The following is a 14,636-nucleotide window of genomic DNA, read 5'->3' on the forward strand; positions in this document are numbered from 1 at the left end:
TTCTTTTCTTTTAGATGTCAATGAGTGTGCTCTGGATCCTGGAAAATGCTCACCAGGCACATGTCAGAACTTGGATGGGTCGTTCAGATGTATCTGTCCTCCTGGATATGTCCTGCAGAATGACAAATGTGAAGGTGTGTACAGAACAATCCTTCTGTCCCTTTCCTAACTACTCGCAGTTGTTACCACTTTCCTCTGCATCTAAACATGACTAATGTTTAGTCTTTTGTGGCAGTGTACAGTTCTGAACTGTAGCCACTAGTAAGTCACTCAGTTCCCAGAAAAAGTCTCATCAACTTTTGTTTCAACCCAAACTACCTCATCTGATCCCAAGAAAAATCTAATCCTAGGCTATTGGTTGATGGTACGTTGCTGAGGTTTGCCCACTGTATGAGGATTTGAAAACTAACCCTGGATTCTGCACCTGGATTTCTTGTTCCTTTTTCTGTTTGTTCCTTTTTTCTTGACCTTTTTGTTTTTAAAATCTGTTAGATATCAGTGATGATGTAACGTTACATTTTATGTAGTACAGCTGCCAGTGTAAACATTTTCATTTCTCATCTCTTTAATTACTTTTCTTACAGACATTGATGAGTGTGTGGAACAGCCAGAAATTTGTGCCCTGGGCACTTGCAGCAACACTCCAGGCAGTTTCAAATGTCTGTGTCCAGAAGGCTTTGTGTTGTCTTCCACAGGAAGGCGATGCCAAGGTAAGTTCGTTCCTATTTTCCGGCATTTCAGAATTGTTTGCTGTTTTATAAAAGCCTTATTAGCTGCCTGTTTTTAATATAACAAGGAGACTCTGGACTCAAACAGTGTTTTTCACAAGGAAAACATGATAATTCTGTAGTTAGGGCCAGGTTCTGTCTTGCCCTTAACATCTGTTTGTCATTAAAGAGAACGTTGCAATAAAAGGGGCAAAGATAATATTAAGTGCACCAGGTTAAGTGAGGAAATTATGTTGCCCTGCAGCCCTTTCTTGCACTCGTGGAAGAAATATTGAGGCTACCTCGACTCTGTATAGACTGTGACATGTCTGACACAGATGGAACACGAACACAGGCAGGAGACTACTGCAGTGCACTGCTAAAGGCAGTGTTTCCAGGAATAAGGCTGTTCTTAGCACTTACCAAATTCACCCCAACACTTGTTATATGCTATTCCTCTCCCCAAATGTGGGGATGGGGGGCGGGGGAATGACTGATGGAAAAAATTTGCAAACAGTGGTTTGTGGACAATGAGCACCCAACCGCGTAGAAAAGTCTGAAGCGTCTTTTTGGCTTCTGCATTACTGTGTACACTGTTCAGAGCCTAAACGTGGGCACTAAGACAGAGATCAGATGCTGAAAGCTGAACATCTAGTAATGAAAAGCCACAGGTTAGTTTATTTTGTGGATAAAGAACAAGCATAGCAAACTAGGGAGTTATTTTAAAGACTTTGGAAATTATTAAATAGATACATCATTAAATGTCCTGTGCACAGTGGGAACCACTGATGAGTAAGACCTTTATAAGGACCTCTGTAGTTACGCTTGGCACAGAATGTTGATGCTTGTTGACACCATAATGAGTTCTTCACTTCACAGTGGGCTAAATGAAACTGTGGCTTTGGTAAAAATGAATCCAACCTGCAGTAAACGTTCATCCAAGTCTCCAAACCACCGTGCAGTTTGGCACAGTTACTTCACTCAGCTTCAAGAAAGCAGCACAGCTGTTTTAGGTGTGCTTTTCTAACTTGTATAAATGAGGTTTCTTCAGTCTGAGGGTGTGGTTCTCTTCAGGTAAGGAAGAAAATCTCAAAAAACCCCAAGAAACTAAATAATAAGAAAGATTGCAGCCTAATTTTCTCCTTTATGAAAACAGACCACTGTTTCAGACCATGTCAGAGGAAAATGCACACTTGTGTGTACCAGCTTTAAGTGGGCTTCTCCCCATTCCCCATTTTTTCAAGTGTCTCAGGCCGAACAAAGTTTTGGGTTTAGCTTCCCATTACCTAGGACTTTTGTAAAATCTGGATGTTGCCCAGCATTGATGCTGCAGCTGGAAAACTGGATGAGCAGCTGCTTCCACAACTGCCCTGTTGCTGTCCCGCTGCCAATGCAGGGAGCTGCCAGCTCCCTGCCTGCTGGATGCTTGTGGTCTGTGATCTCAGCTCTGCTTCAGCATCCTGGTTACCCAGCTTAAGGGAGTAAAATATAGTGCCACTGGGACAGTTTTCTTTGTTTGTGTGTACCCTGGGGGAAGAATGAGGAAGGAAAGCACTATTGAAAATTGCCTCTTATTTTAACACTACATGGTGTTATCATTCCAAGTTGATTAAAATCTCTTGACTTGGGTGATTCTTGCTAATAGTGGAATGTAAATAAATTAAGACAATATGCAGTTTTTACAAAGAGGAGTGAGGATAAGCTAGGAGTACAGCCCTTCCATCTCTGCTGGGTGAAAGGGAAAAAACCCTCCTTTTCCATGGTTGGAATAAGACACTCTATCCCATAGCTTTCCTGTACTGGGGTTGGGAGCTTCCTTCCCTCTTCAGATCTTTTCCAGTCAGAGACAGTAATGGTCCTTCTTGATAGACTCAGATGGAAGTTGGGTATTTTGTTGGGAGGGCCTCCTGTAATTTTGCAGTTAACACCTCTAAGTGGAAACTGTGCCAAAGTCACCCTAACTGCTCATAACAAGTTTTTTTTCTCTGCAGATCTGAGAGTAAGTTACTGCTTTACCAAATTTGAAGATGGAAAATGTTCTGTGCCGAAGTCTCGAAACCACTCCAAACAAGAGTGTTGCTGCGCCTTAAAGGGACAGGGGTGGGGAGATCCCTGTGAACTCTGCCCAGAGGAAGCAGATGGTGCGTTATTGCCTGGGTTACCTTACTGTCATGATAGCCTCTTGCAACTGAAAGAAGATTGGGATTCTTATAACAAATTAGGAAAAATAGTTTTCCAGAGCTGTTTAACCCTAAAAATTGTCTCTGTGAAGTAGATACCATTGCAGTCTCAAAAAACTATTCCTCATATAGTCCAGTGTCAAGCATATTCCTTGTTTGCTTGTAGGTTTGTTAGTATGGTGAGGTGCTGAGGATTTTGCTCTGGAGGTGTCACATACAGAAAGCGGAGAGTAGTAAGTAGCTCCTTGATAGGCTCTGAGTGGAAATACCTGAGACACAAATGGAATTAATCTAATAGTAAATAAGTATAGGAAGGGGGGCTATAGACATGAAATCTAATTTAAGAAAGAAAACAACAGTCAAACTACATCCACATCTAAATCACCCTGTTACATTTTCTGATTATGTTTTGTTATTAAAAAAAAAATCTGAATTTGCAATCTTATCAAGATGAATAACTTGCAGAAATAGCAGTGAATGGCAAAACACAGGCCTTGATGAAGGAAAGCCTCCCTGGCCTGTTGCTAAAGAAACGCTTTGCTTTGTTAGTATCCTTTGTAAGACTGAGTAACTAGGCATCAAGCAAGTCAACAGGCCTTTGTACCATCGTGTTGCAATTTGCTGAACCAACTTTAATTCATGCTGACAAATGTGGTTAACAGCATTACTGGTTTCAGCAATACATTAATACAGTTCATTTCATTAATAAGTCATGTGCTGCAGACAATCCTCACAAAAGCCAAGGGGAAAAAAAGAGAATCAGATGTGCCAGTTGCTGTATTCCTCCTAGGCTTATTCGCTGTGCATGTTTCATTCGGTTGCCCTGGAGCGTTTGAATGAAAGTCAGTTAGAAAAGCATGGGATACATTACGGCATTTCCTTGAAGTGTCAGCACCTGTATTTTTCACAGTCCAAACTGTTCTCAAAGGATATCAAGGCCATTTTTCTCATCTTTTTAAAAAGAAATAGCTTTAAGATATCAGAATCTGGGAAATTCACATCTTGGCATGTGGAATTGTTCTTTTAAGAAAACAAAAAACAAAAACCAAAACCGCTCAGTCGTTATCTCACGCATGTCCTCCACTGTGTGCTGTCTGAATGCAGTCAGGTAAGCTCAAGCACATGTGCCCACTGAGTCTCCTTCTGAAGGTCTGAGCAACAGGCAGGTTTTGTGCTGAGTTTCTCACTCGAAGCCTAGCATTGTGCCAGACACTTTGTTGCTTTCAGTGCAGGTGTGCATCTACATTTAGTTCTACTTGGTTCAACCTCAGCAAAGATTAGCTAATGTATTTCAACTAAAGAAAGCCTAACAGTTGTTATGTCTATGACTGTATTGTACCGCTGCACTGTAAACCTCTTTGCAGCCTACTGAATTTGCGAGAGAAAAATTAAAAGAAAAGTGTTCTGAGCATGGTTAGTAGAGAATATGCTCAGCAGCATCTTGAGATGGTTTGAATTAAAGTCCTGTGTCCGACCATCTGCTTAAGATACAGTTTAGAGGGGAGAGGTGGAAGGTTAGTTTCAGTTGCAAGACTTGTATTTTGTGTGTGTGTGTGTGTGACACCCAAAACTAGAGTAGTTCCTGAAGCTGAAGGGCCATTATGGCTACATGCATCCTTATTGCACTTTGATCCACCAGAGTGGAAGTTTAGATTTCTTATTTATTCCCATGCCAAGAATGTATCAGGCGATTTGCACAGGTAAGGAAGTACATGCTTTTTGCAACAAAAAAATAAAGAATGACTTGTTCTCAAAAGACTTAAATCATCTTCAAATTAAAAAAAAAAACCCACCACACAGAAAACCTTGTGGATTTGGAAACTGAGTGCTGACTTCAATCTAAGCTGAACGCAAAAATTTTACTCTCAACCTACCTGTAATAAAATCATTACTTACTCTAGAACTAGAGATTGGCATGCTTTAAGGAGCTACTAATGTGACTACAGATTAAATTGTGTCTTCTACAGATTAAATTGTGTCTTCTACAGATTAAATTGTGTCTTCTACAGAAAATGTAGGAAATTCTTTAATTTGCAACAGAGAAGAATGCAGTCACTAGTACTGATATTTTTAAAATGGAAATATTGCATTAGTTTGCGGCTTAAAGGAAGTTAAATCATGCTAATTATTCACAGGATTTTACATACATACGTACAGGAGATCAGATGAAAAGTGCAGCAAGCATACAGTTTTTACATGAATGTAAGATTAAATTAAAAGTTTATGCAAATACATAGTATATTTCTGGACCTGAAGATGAGGAGGATGAAATGGAATCAGTAGTTACTTGTTTAGCTCATGAGTAATACTGATTGCCAAGAGAGGATTTAACATATAGTTTGATTTTTTTATATTTTTTAGAGGCGTTCAGACAGATTTGTCCATTTGGAATTGGCATCCTTGTTGGACCTGGTGACGCAAGACTGGGTAAGTGCCTGCACTGCACGATGCTGTTGTTGCATCAGCATGCCATTTCCTACCCGTAAGCCATTCTCCCTTTCAGTTGAGAATAACATCTCTGCAACTGTTTCCAAAAGCCAAGAATTGTGGAAACTTACATACTTTTTTTTTTTTTCAATTATTCATACCAATTTTAAATTCAAGCTTGAATATATGATATATCAGAAATTAAACTTCCTTTAGAGTAGCATATTTGGCTTTTTAATTTATGCTGAGCAGACTTACTAGGAAACTGTTCAAGGCCAGGCTGGATGGGGCTTTGAGCAACCAGGTCTACTGGAAGGTGTCCCTGCCCATGGCAGGGGGGTTGGAACTAGATGATCTTTAAGGTCCTTCCTAACCCAAACCATTCTATGATTCTGTGATCTAGAGAATGGATCACATTTACTGTTTACAGTAAATGGTTTTAATCCTCCAGAAGTGCAAACCACAGTTTCCCAGATCCCTTCAGTACATTCTGTTCTCTCCCAAGACAAACAACACTTCAGCCTTATTGGCAAAAGTTTTCATTTAAGGAGCACTGGATGACTACTGCTTTTCATATTTACTCCGCTCCCTATAGCCCCAGTCAGAGAGGTTTTTTAATCTGATGTTTAGAATCAATTTCTTTTTTGTATTCTGAAAGCTAGCCTGCAAGACAAATTCTGTGCCCTCATCACAATATTCAAAATTCAAATACTAGTATTTTTTTGTGATCTCAGGAATATTTCTCGCCAGAACAACACTTGTTCTTTGAGAGAAGTCTAAAAGCACATGAAGTCAATTGCATTTACTGTGTTGTTTGTATTTCTGGTTAAGATGTGGATGAGTGCCTTGATCCAGATAACTGTAAATTTGGGCAGTGTATCAACACAGATGGGTCTTTCCGCTGTGAATGTCCGTATGGTTACATCCTACAAGGAGCTCAATGTGTGGGTAAGTATAGCTGTTTCATCTTCTATTTTAAAGAATCCCCTGAATTGCCAAGTATGGCATTAAGGAGTAGCGGGGTTATATTATTCTAATGTTGTGGAGTCTCCATCCCCACTAGTACGTAAAACCTGCCAGGGCAGGGCGTGAGCAATCTGCTCCAAGTTGGTCCTGCTCTGCCTGATTGTTTGACCCAGGTAACCTCTATCAATACCAAGTTATGCTAGGTGTCTGTGACTCTAATTCAGCAAATTAAGTGAGTTATTGAGTTGTTTTTTTTTCTCGTTGTGCATCAACATTTTTGATTGAGTATAACCATATATTCTTGCGTTAACTGCTTGCAGATACTGATGAATGTGCTGTTGGAAACCCGTGTGGAAATGGAACTTGCAGGAATGTGGTGGGAGGTTTTGAATGCACCTGCGTTGAGGGATTTGAGCCTGGACCAATGATGACCTGTGAAGGTGAGACTCCCACATGTTAAGGACTGTCATTGTAGTTGTGTGCTGAAACAGTTTCCTGATTTTGGGAACAACTGAGGAGAGTAAAGCAGCCTAAAAAGAAAACCAGGGACATTTGGAACAATGCATCTTTATCTGAAACAGAAAAATAGGTTCCTCCTTCCTGTATCTGCCTTGAACTGTGGTACCTTTCTCTAACTGGTGGTTGGCTGAACAGGCTTTCAGGTAGTATCTGCTGAGGGACTGCCTGGAGAGGAGCGTGTTGCGGTATGGTGTCTCCAGAACAGTCCCCAGTTACGCTCCTTATTGTGTGTATGGTTTTTGCTTACCTTCTAGACAACCCTTGAGTGAAGAGAGTCACTGTGGATGGTGAAAATAGAAAATGGACTGCTTGCATTTGTTAGGGAAGAAACAGGGAACAAAACAGAAGATATAAATACAGTACCAGCCAATTACCATGGTACCCCTAGGTTGAATATTTTTCATGCTTTGGTCTGTCATTTCAAAAAGAAAAATCTGAAAATGCACAAAGAAGGGAGGAGTAAGGAAGATCAGAGTTATAGAAGGGACAAGCAGAAAATTACTTAGACTAGAATTTTTCAGTGTGGAAAATGTGATTGAAGAAAGATATAATTTAAATTTATAAAGCCACAAGTGGTAGAGGTACCAAAAATAGAGAGAACATGTCAGACAAACCAAAGCAAACATTTTTATATGCATAGTACTTCCTTAAGTTGTGGAGCTCTTTGCTGCAGAGTATTAGTATGGCCACAAGTATAAATCGTCCCAGAAAGAGATTTGTACAAATTTGTGTGGGGATCCATCAGTGGAAATTAAGCTTGATAGTTTGCTTGTGGCTTTTGGCTGTGGAAGTCCTTAAACTGAGAGCTGTATCAGGGGAAAGATCTCTGCATACATGGTATGGTTTATTTAATGCTCATGTCCTCCTGTTACAACCAGAGAGAGGGGAATGTCCTAGGACAGTCTGATACTCTCTTCTGACCTGACCTGACACAGCTGTTTTTAAATTATCTGCCACGATCTATTTGTTTGCAAGCCCATACAAAAGAATGCTTCTATTTTTGGGTCAGCTTGCATTAGTTTTTTTCTACAGTTAGAGCTTCATTCACTTCCCTGTGGAATTTGGGTGAAAGCTCAAATTGCAGAGGAGTTGTTAGCAGAGTGCATAAACATCATTATGTAGCAGCAATTACTCAAGTAGCCCAGAGCTTATGTAAATGCACTTCAAAATAATTCTTCTAGTAAGGATATTGTTTTATGGAAGTCAGTTTAAGAAGAAACTGAATTAGTGCATCTAAAATTTAAAAACAACCAGTCATAAAAACTGAGCTTAGATGTGGAAAAGATACAGTTTTAACTGAGACAGTATTTTGGCAACATGGATCTGGAAATTATTCCCATTGGCTGCTTGCCGTTGAAGATGTTGAAACTTCAGGTAGCTGTGCAAACATCCTAGCATGTCTGGTGCCTGCTCCTATACAGAAATCCATAATGAGTAGAACCGTGGGTCCCCAACTATTGAAATTTAGCTCTCAGTAAACTGGGATCTGTGGTATTGCCCATACCTGAAACCTGTGCACTCACGTTTGCTGAGTTTTACAAAAGCATGTTTCACTTGCCCCATGGTCTTTGTTGCTCCAAATGCAGATGTCAACGAGTGCATTCAGAACCCTCTGCTCTGCGCTTTCCGCTGCGTGAACACTTTTGGATCCTACGAATGCAAGTGCCCCGCAGGGTACGTTCTGCGAGAGGACCGGAGAATGTGCAGAGGTAAAGCTTTTACCAGACTCTCGCAGTTATGAGATAATGATTTCAAGTTTCTGCAGGGGTAGGGCTCTGACTCACTGCACTATTGGGCCAGAGTTTTAATCCCAGGAAGTAACTGAGTCAGGAAGAATTTGGGATGAAATTCTATGGTTTACGTTATGCAGTTGGTTGTATTAGCCCTGTCCTGCCCGTAAACTTATACATCTGCGTAAAGTGAGGTCGTATCAGATGATACCGTTTTGTCTTGCCCTGAAAATGGGCATTGGGGAGAAATCAATTTGCTCTAGGCTCATATATCTTATGGTTAGTTTACCACAATAAAAGTATGTATAGAGTTTGATTACGATTGAAATTCCAAAGTCAGAATTTACTATTGTGAATTTCCAGGATTGTGTCTCTATATAATGAAGTCTAAACCTTGTGTTTTAGATCAGAATGAGTGTGAAGAAGGAATTCATGACTGTGACTCAAAACAGATGGAGTGCAAAAACCTAATTGGCACCTATATGTGTATCTGTGGACCAGGTTATCAGCGCAGACCAGATGGAGAAGGCTGTATAGGTAAGTGACACTGAAGTGTTGAAGCTCTTGAAACTCACAGTTCCTCAGCAGAGCTGAAAATTTTGGATTTAACAAAAGTGTTAAGGAACTCAGGGGAAGAATTACACAACTACCTGTGTAATGGGTCTACCGGTGCTATACACGCTTTGCTTTGCTATTCAGGTGTGCACACATGTAGGCAGTAAGTAGAAAATCTGGATGTGTCTGTCTTTACAGTCAGTTTGTACTGATGATGATGAATTGCTCTGAGTGAAGAAAGCGGAGAATTGGGCCCATTGCTGAAAGCTTGTTTATCTCTGTTAGCATGAATGAGAGTAGATCTTAATTATGGCACTCAGAAGTGCAGCTGAATGAAACTATGAAAAATTTTGAAAACCAGTGAGGAAGATATTGCAGAGAAAATGTAGTAACAAAATACATAATATTGTGAGCTAGATGGTCATTTTTTTTTCTGAAAATTGAATAAAAGACTTATTTTATTAAAAAAAATAATGCAGGTTTAATCAAGCAGAATGCACAGCTTAAGAACTCCATTCAAACTTCTCAAAGTTGTGTTAATCCACTCAGGGACTTGATTTTTGTTATATCATTTGTAAAACACAGATGAGAATGAATGTCAGACCAAACCTGGGATCTGCGAGAATGGCCGTTGTGTAAACACAGTGGGAAGTTACAGATGTGAATGCAACGAGGGATTCACTGTCAGTGACGCTCAGAACGAATGCCTTGGTAAGTCGCACATTAACATGCTAACGAACTAATTGGAATTAAACTTAGAAATGTATAGTGACTAAACATGTTCTTGAATGTAAATTCTTACATGCCTATGGGAAGGGGCCCTTGTAAGTAGGTGCCCTCCTGCAAATTCATTCTTCCCATGCTAACTGTAAACCTGCTTCAGTCAGTCTGGTTGGGTTGACTTGCTATGAAAGCTGACTGGTGGTTTCAGTCAGCTGGGAATTGCTCTGCCTTTTCTTTGGTCCTGATTTTCAGCCAGTCCTTTTTCTCTGGGTTCAAACAAACTTATATTTTTATAAGCATAATGTAACTTGTCCTCCACCTTTTGCTAAATTTCCTGTCTTCTTTGTTCCCTTAGATGTCATGCTCTCTTTCTTACTGCTGGTAGTCTTTCACTCTCAGTTCCACAGTCCCAGGGTGAAGTATGCCCTTTCTTTTATATTTCTGACTAAATTCCTAATATCTCATGACCCTCTGGAGGTCGTCACCATTAGGATTCTCTGTGATGCATAATTTGTCTTCCAGACAACAGGGAGGGCTACTGCTTCACTGAAGTCTTACAAAGTATGTGTCAAATTGGATCAAGCAACAGGAACTCTGTCACCAAGTCTGAATGCTGCTGTGACGGTGGCCGAGGCTGGGGGCAAAACTGCGAGGTCTGCCCCTTCCCAGGCACTGTGGCCTTCAAGAAGCTTTGCCCTCATGGCCGAGGATACATGTCTAATGGAGCAGGTACTGACTTTTCTGTTAAAGGCTCTCTTACACAATGCCAAATTAAGTGACAAATTATAAACTCTCTTTTTGCATATTTGAACACTGTGAGGTCCTAAATATTTTGGACATCAATCAAAACTTTCTGAGAGGTTTCATGTTGAGAAAGTACAGTCCTCTGGGAGGAGGGTGCATAGCCAAAGGCCCTGGATGACAAGGCATCCATCCCAACTTGGCAGATACCTATTTTGCATGCTGGTTGATTGACATGCACTTGAATGGGCATTTGTGCTCTCCCATTTGAGTGTGTTGTAGGTACAGATTAAGATCTATATGAGTATATGAAAGCAAAGTAATGTTTGGTTTATGGAGGTTGATATATGATCATCTCCAGTTGTTCACTTCCACTTAAGGCTTCTTCATTGCATTTGAAAGTTAGATTAATGCTTCATTCTGTATTTTCCATTTAATATTTCTCCTTAATCTGTGCAATATTTCATCATTTTATGTAATTTTTTAATTTTATGTAGGGTGTGGGGATTTTTTTTGTGTCAGGTCACAAGAATCTATTGAAGCTGTATAAAATCAGTTCTTGTTCCATTGTGAACTAACCTTTATTTAATTACAGATATTGATGAGTGCAAGGTTATTCATGATGTCTGCCGTAATGGGGAATGCATCAATGAGAGGGGATCTTATCGTTGTCATTGCAACCTTGGCTATACTACAGATATAACTGGCACTCTTTGCATAGGTAGGTTTTTAATTATGGTGTATGTATATAAAGTTTATTGCTAAGAGATGAAGAAGGAAATGCAAAGATTTTGAAAAATGAGAAAAGATGATGTCATTCGTTAGAATGCTTTGGGGATTTGGATTTCCTTTTGATATCTCCTGAACATTTTGAAAGACATTATCACGAATCTTGGTTATCATCACTGAGGTATCTGTTTTTATGTCTTCTAGATCTGAATGAATGTAATGAGTCCCCAAAACCTTGCAATTTCATCTGCAAAAACACAGAGGGGAGCTTCCAGTGTTCATGTCCGAAAGGGTACATCCTGCAAGAAGATGGGAGAAGCTGCAAAGGTAAAACCCAAGAAAAGAATTTACGTCAGAAACTCTGTGTTTCACGGGCAAATACCAGTCCAAGGACATTTAAATGATATAAATCTGTCTCCTTGATTCACGTGAGTATTTCCACTAAAGACGGTGGAAGTGACCTGCGCAGGATGGAACTGGCATTTCAGTTTCCACAGGAATTTTTGGAAGCTGGTGGCAGCTGATCTTAAAAGACTTCATAACAAATAGTATATATCATTGGTCTTATTTTGGTAAGCATGTTGGCTTGAGCCATATTTTTCAGTGATGAATGTATTTTAATGGATGTAAAGGTGAGCATGGTTTGCAGTGCATTGTCCAACATCAATGTTGGACTTACCACCTCTGCAGCCTGCTGAATAAGGAACAGCAGTGCAGGAGAGATTTTGAAATGTTCATTATAATTTAATTTATCTGTGTATCTTGATAGCAAATTTCCAACTGAAACAGCACAAGTTAGAGCAGCAGTTCTAAACTTGGCATGGGAAATAACAGCGTACTTTGTCATTAGTATTTAAATATTTCTTTTGGAGTAATAGCATGCTTCAGTGCAATACCGTTTTGCAATCTGCCGCTGCCTCTCATGAAGATAGTGACTTCCCATTTATTGACTGCAGTAAGAGCAGGCATTTATTACGTAACAGCATCTTTCAGACAGATCAGAGTGTGTCTGTAATGCAGCATTAGCATGGACACTACTGTAGCTCCAGTGTTCCGTTCATTACATGTGGGGCTTCATGTGAGAGGAACTGTAAGCCAGCGTGGAAAGTGAGGCATAGATTCAAAAGGCTTTATTTGATATGTTATTTGTTTGTAATAACTTCTCTTGTAAGTCCAGCTGAACTGTCAGGTCCTCCACAGGGAACACAAGTGAAAGACTTTTTCTTGGTTTTTTAGATCTTGATGAATGTGCAACAAAGCAGCACAACTGCCAGTTCCTTTGCGTCAACACTATTGGGGGCTTCACTTGTAAATGTCCTCCTGGATTCACTCAGCACCATACAGCCTGCATTGGTAAGTGACGTGGGAATGTAGACACAGATTTGGGATTTATTACTGATTCTTATTCGAGAAGCAAAGCAGCAAGGAGGTGAAACTGGCTTCCTGAGAAACCAAATAGAAACACAGGCCAGGTTCTGATCCCAGTCCCACCAGAGCAGAAGATGCGAAGAGGCCCTCCCTCCTACCTTCCTTTGTTTTCATAGTCTTTCATGTCGTTGAATTTTACACTTGCAAGAATCGGACAGTAAAAACTCCAATTTGTAATTCTTGCCTTACCCTTTCTTACCCATTAAGCAAAAAGATAGTTATGTTTCTGTTCTTGTAGTTCATTGCAGGACCCACATTAGAAATCACATCAAGGCTTCCTGAAACAATAAGCATGAAACATATGTGTCTGCAGCTGTCCTTTAATCACATACCCATTATGTCTGTGGAAATGTTAAACAAAGCTACTTTCTGCTCTGCAAGTTGGATCCTGCTTGTGGCAGTCCGATGATCCTGTGGCGTTAGTGTGAATTTGGGGGTGTTTGAAGACTAGAATATCAAACTCCATATTCTCGGTGAAGAAAAGGAGTGTTTCCATTCCCATAGCTGCTGTTAGTGTTTTCAAATTAAAAAGAAGGTAATGGAAGCTTTCCTTCTGTAGTGCAAAGTGAAAAATGGAGAGGGCAGTAAGACAGCTACGTTACTGATGTTTCTTTACCTCTTGTCACAAACTGTTCATTGTTAGCATTGCTAAATGATCGGCTTCACAAGGAATAAAAAGTAACAGGCTTTGGTTTTCTTCAGATAATAATGAGTGTGCTACTGAAATCAATTTATGTGGGGCGAAGGGCATTTGCCAGAATACACCAGGAAGTTTTGTTTGTGAGTGTCAACGTGGCTTCTCACTCGATCAGACTGGGCTTAGCTGTGAAGGTAGGTACAGCACACAGTGCATTTAACTTGGCCTTCTCTTGCTTTGCTTCATCTTCTCAGCCATACTGTCATCCAAGAAGGGACCTGTGGAGTAAGCATGTGTAGATTGAAGGGGAGTGGGGTGTGGAAATACAGCAACAAGGCATTATTTCTCTCCATGGGCCTGAATATATTGCAGGATGCTAAAGAGATGGATAGATACTTTCTGAGGAGACTTCAGTTTAGCCTACAATGTTTTGGTTAAGCACCATAAGTTCAGTGAACTTCTGTTGAATCCTCCATGGATTTCTGAGGGACTCACCAAGGGCAGGAAGTCTTGCATCTCCAAAGTGACCTGCTAAATAGAGAGTTCAAGGGCTGCTGACTTTATTCCTCTGGGTCTCTAGAGCCTTATTCTGGGTTAGAGTTTAGTTGCTTTGAAAAGAGATATCCTGGGTTTCCTGGGTTGGATGCTTGGGTAAAAGCAAGGGACTGTCTGCTGTGGAGCTGGGAGCCTTAGGAAAGCCTTGGTGGTCCCATTTACAAATGGCTTTCTGCTGTCTGCTCCATAGCAGAATGCAAAAACTCTGAAAATTGTGGCTGAATTTGAGCTTTCAGTGGTTTCCAGCCATAAGTTACTTGCTGTGGAGCTAGAAATCTGAAGCTGAAAGGCCCGAAGTGGTCTCCCTAGCACTGGCCAGGTTTTTGCAAGATGCTGAAATATACCTCTATACATATGACACATGGATATATATGATTATTTGTAACATACTTTTCAAATACAGCATAATTTGAGCTTCTCTCCCAAAACTCAGAGTGTATTTCACCTTTTTAGATGTTGATGAATGTGATGGAAACCACCGGTGTCAGCACGGCTGCCAAAATATAATTGGAGGGTACAGGTGTAGCTGCCCACAAGGATATCTCCAGCATTACCAATGGAACCAATGTGTTGGCAAGTCCCTTTTTTAAATTCATACATTAAAATGCATGTTACCTTTGTAGGCACCAAGAAGTGAAGGGCAATTGTGCAGATTGCTGTATTTTCTTTTCCTGATTATAATTTAATAAATTCAGCAGAGTTTCATTACGAATTTGTGCTCCTGTGAAAGGCAGAGTGG

At 40.3% G+C, this 14,636-nt stretch overlaps 1 protein-coding gene across 2 annotated transcripts in view; it reads left to right on the top strand.

Annotated features, from left to right (window-relative positions):
* The window catches only part of FBN1 (fibrillin 1), a 155,206-nt gene that overhangs the window by 133,054 nt on the left and 7,516 nt on the right, over positions 1 to 14,636 (top strand). For both annotated transcript variants that reach the window (XM_086471589.1, XM_086471590.1), the window contains exons 48-62: positions 15 to 134; positions 585 to 710; positions 2,699 to 2,848; positions 5,249 to 5,314; positions 6,146 to 6,262; positions 6,601 to 6,720; positions 8,386 to 8,508; positions 8,935 to 9,066; positions 9,670 to 9,795; positions 10,330 to 10,536; positions 11,144 to 11,269; positions 11,482 to 11,604; positions 12,514 to 12,630; positions 13,408 to 13,536; positions 14,351 to 14,470. In XM_086471589.1, the coding sequence (XP_086327715.1) occupies positions 15 to 134; positions 585 to 710; positions 2,699 to 2,848; positions 5,249 to 5,314; positions 6,146 to 6,262; positions 6,601 to 6,720; positions 8,386 to 8,508; positions 8,935 to 9,066; positions 9,670 to 9,795; positions 10,330 to 10,536; positions 11,144 to 11,269; positions 11,482 to 11,604; positions 12,514 to 12,630; positions 13,408 to 13,536; positions 14,351 to 14,470 (1,902 nt within the window). The remainder of the gene's footprint in view (positions 1 to 14; positions 135 to 584; positions 711 to 2,698; positions 2,849 to 5,248; positions 5,315 to 6,145; positions 6,263 to 6,600; positions 6,721 to 8,385; positions 8,509 to 8,934; positions 9,067 to 9,669; positions 9,796 to 10,329; positions 10,537 to 11,143; positions 11,270 to 11,481; positions 11,605 to 12,513; positions 12,631 to 13,407; positions 13,537 to 14,350; positions 14,471 to 14,636) is intronic.

The sequence above is a fragment of the Leptosomus discolor genome, chromosome 11 (assembly GCF_034619465.1).
Source record: "Leptosomus discolor isolate bLepDis1 chromosome 11, bLepDis1.hap2, whole genome shotgun sequence".
In the NCBI taxonomy this organism is placed as follows: Eukaryota; Metazoa; Chordata; class Aves; order Leptosomiformes; family Leptosomidae; genus Leptosomus; species Leptosomus discolor.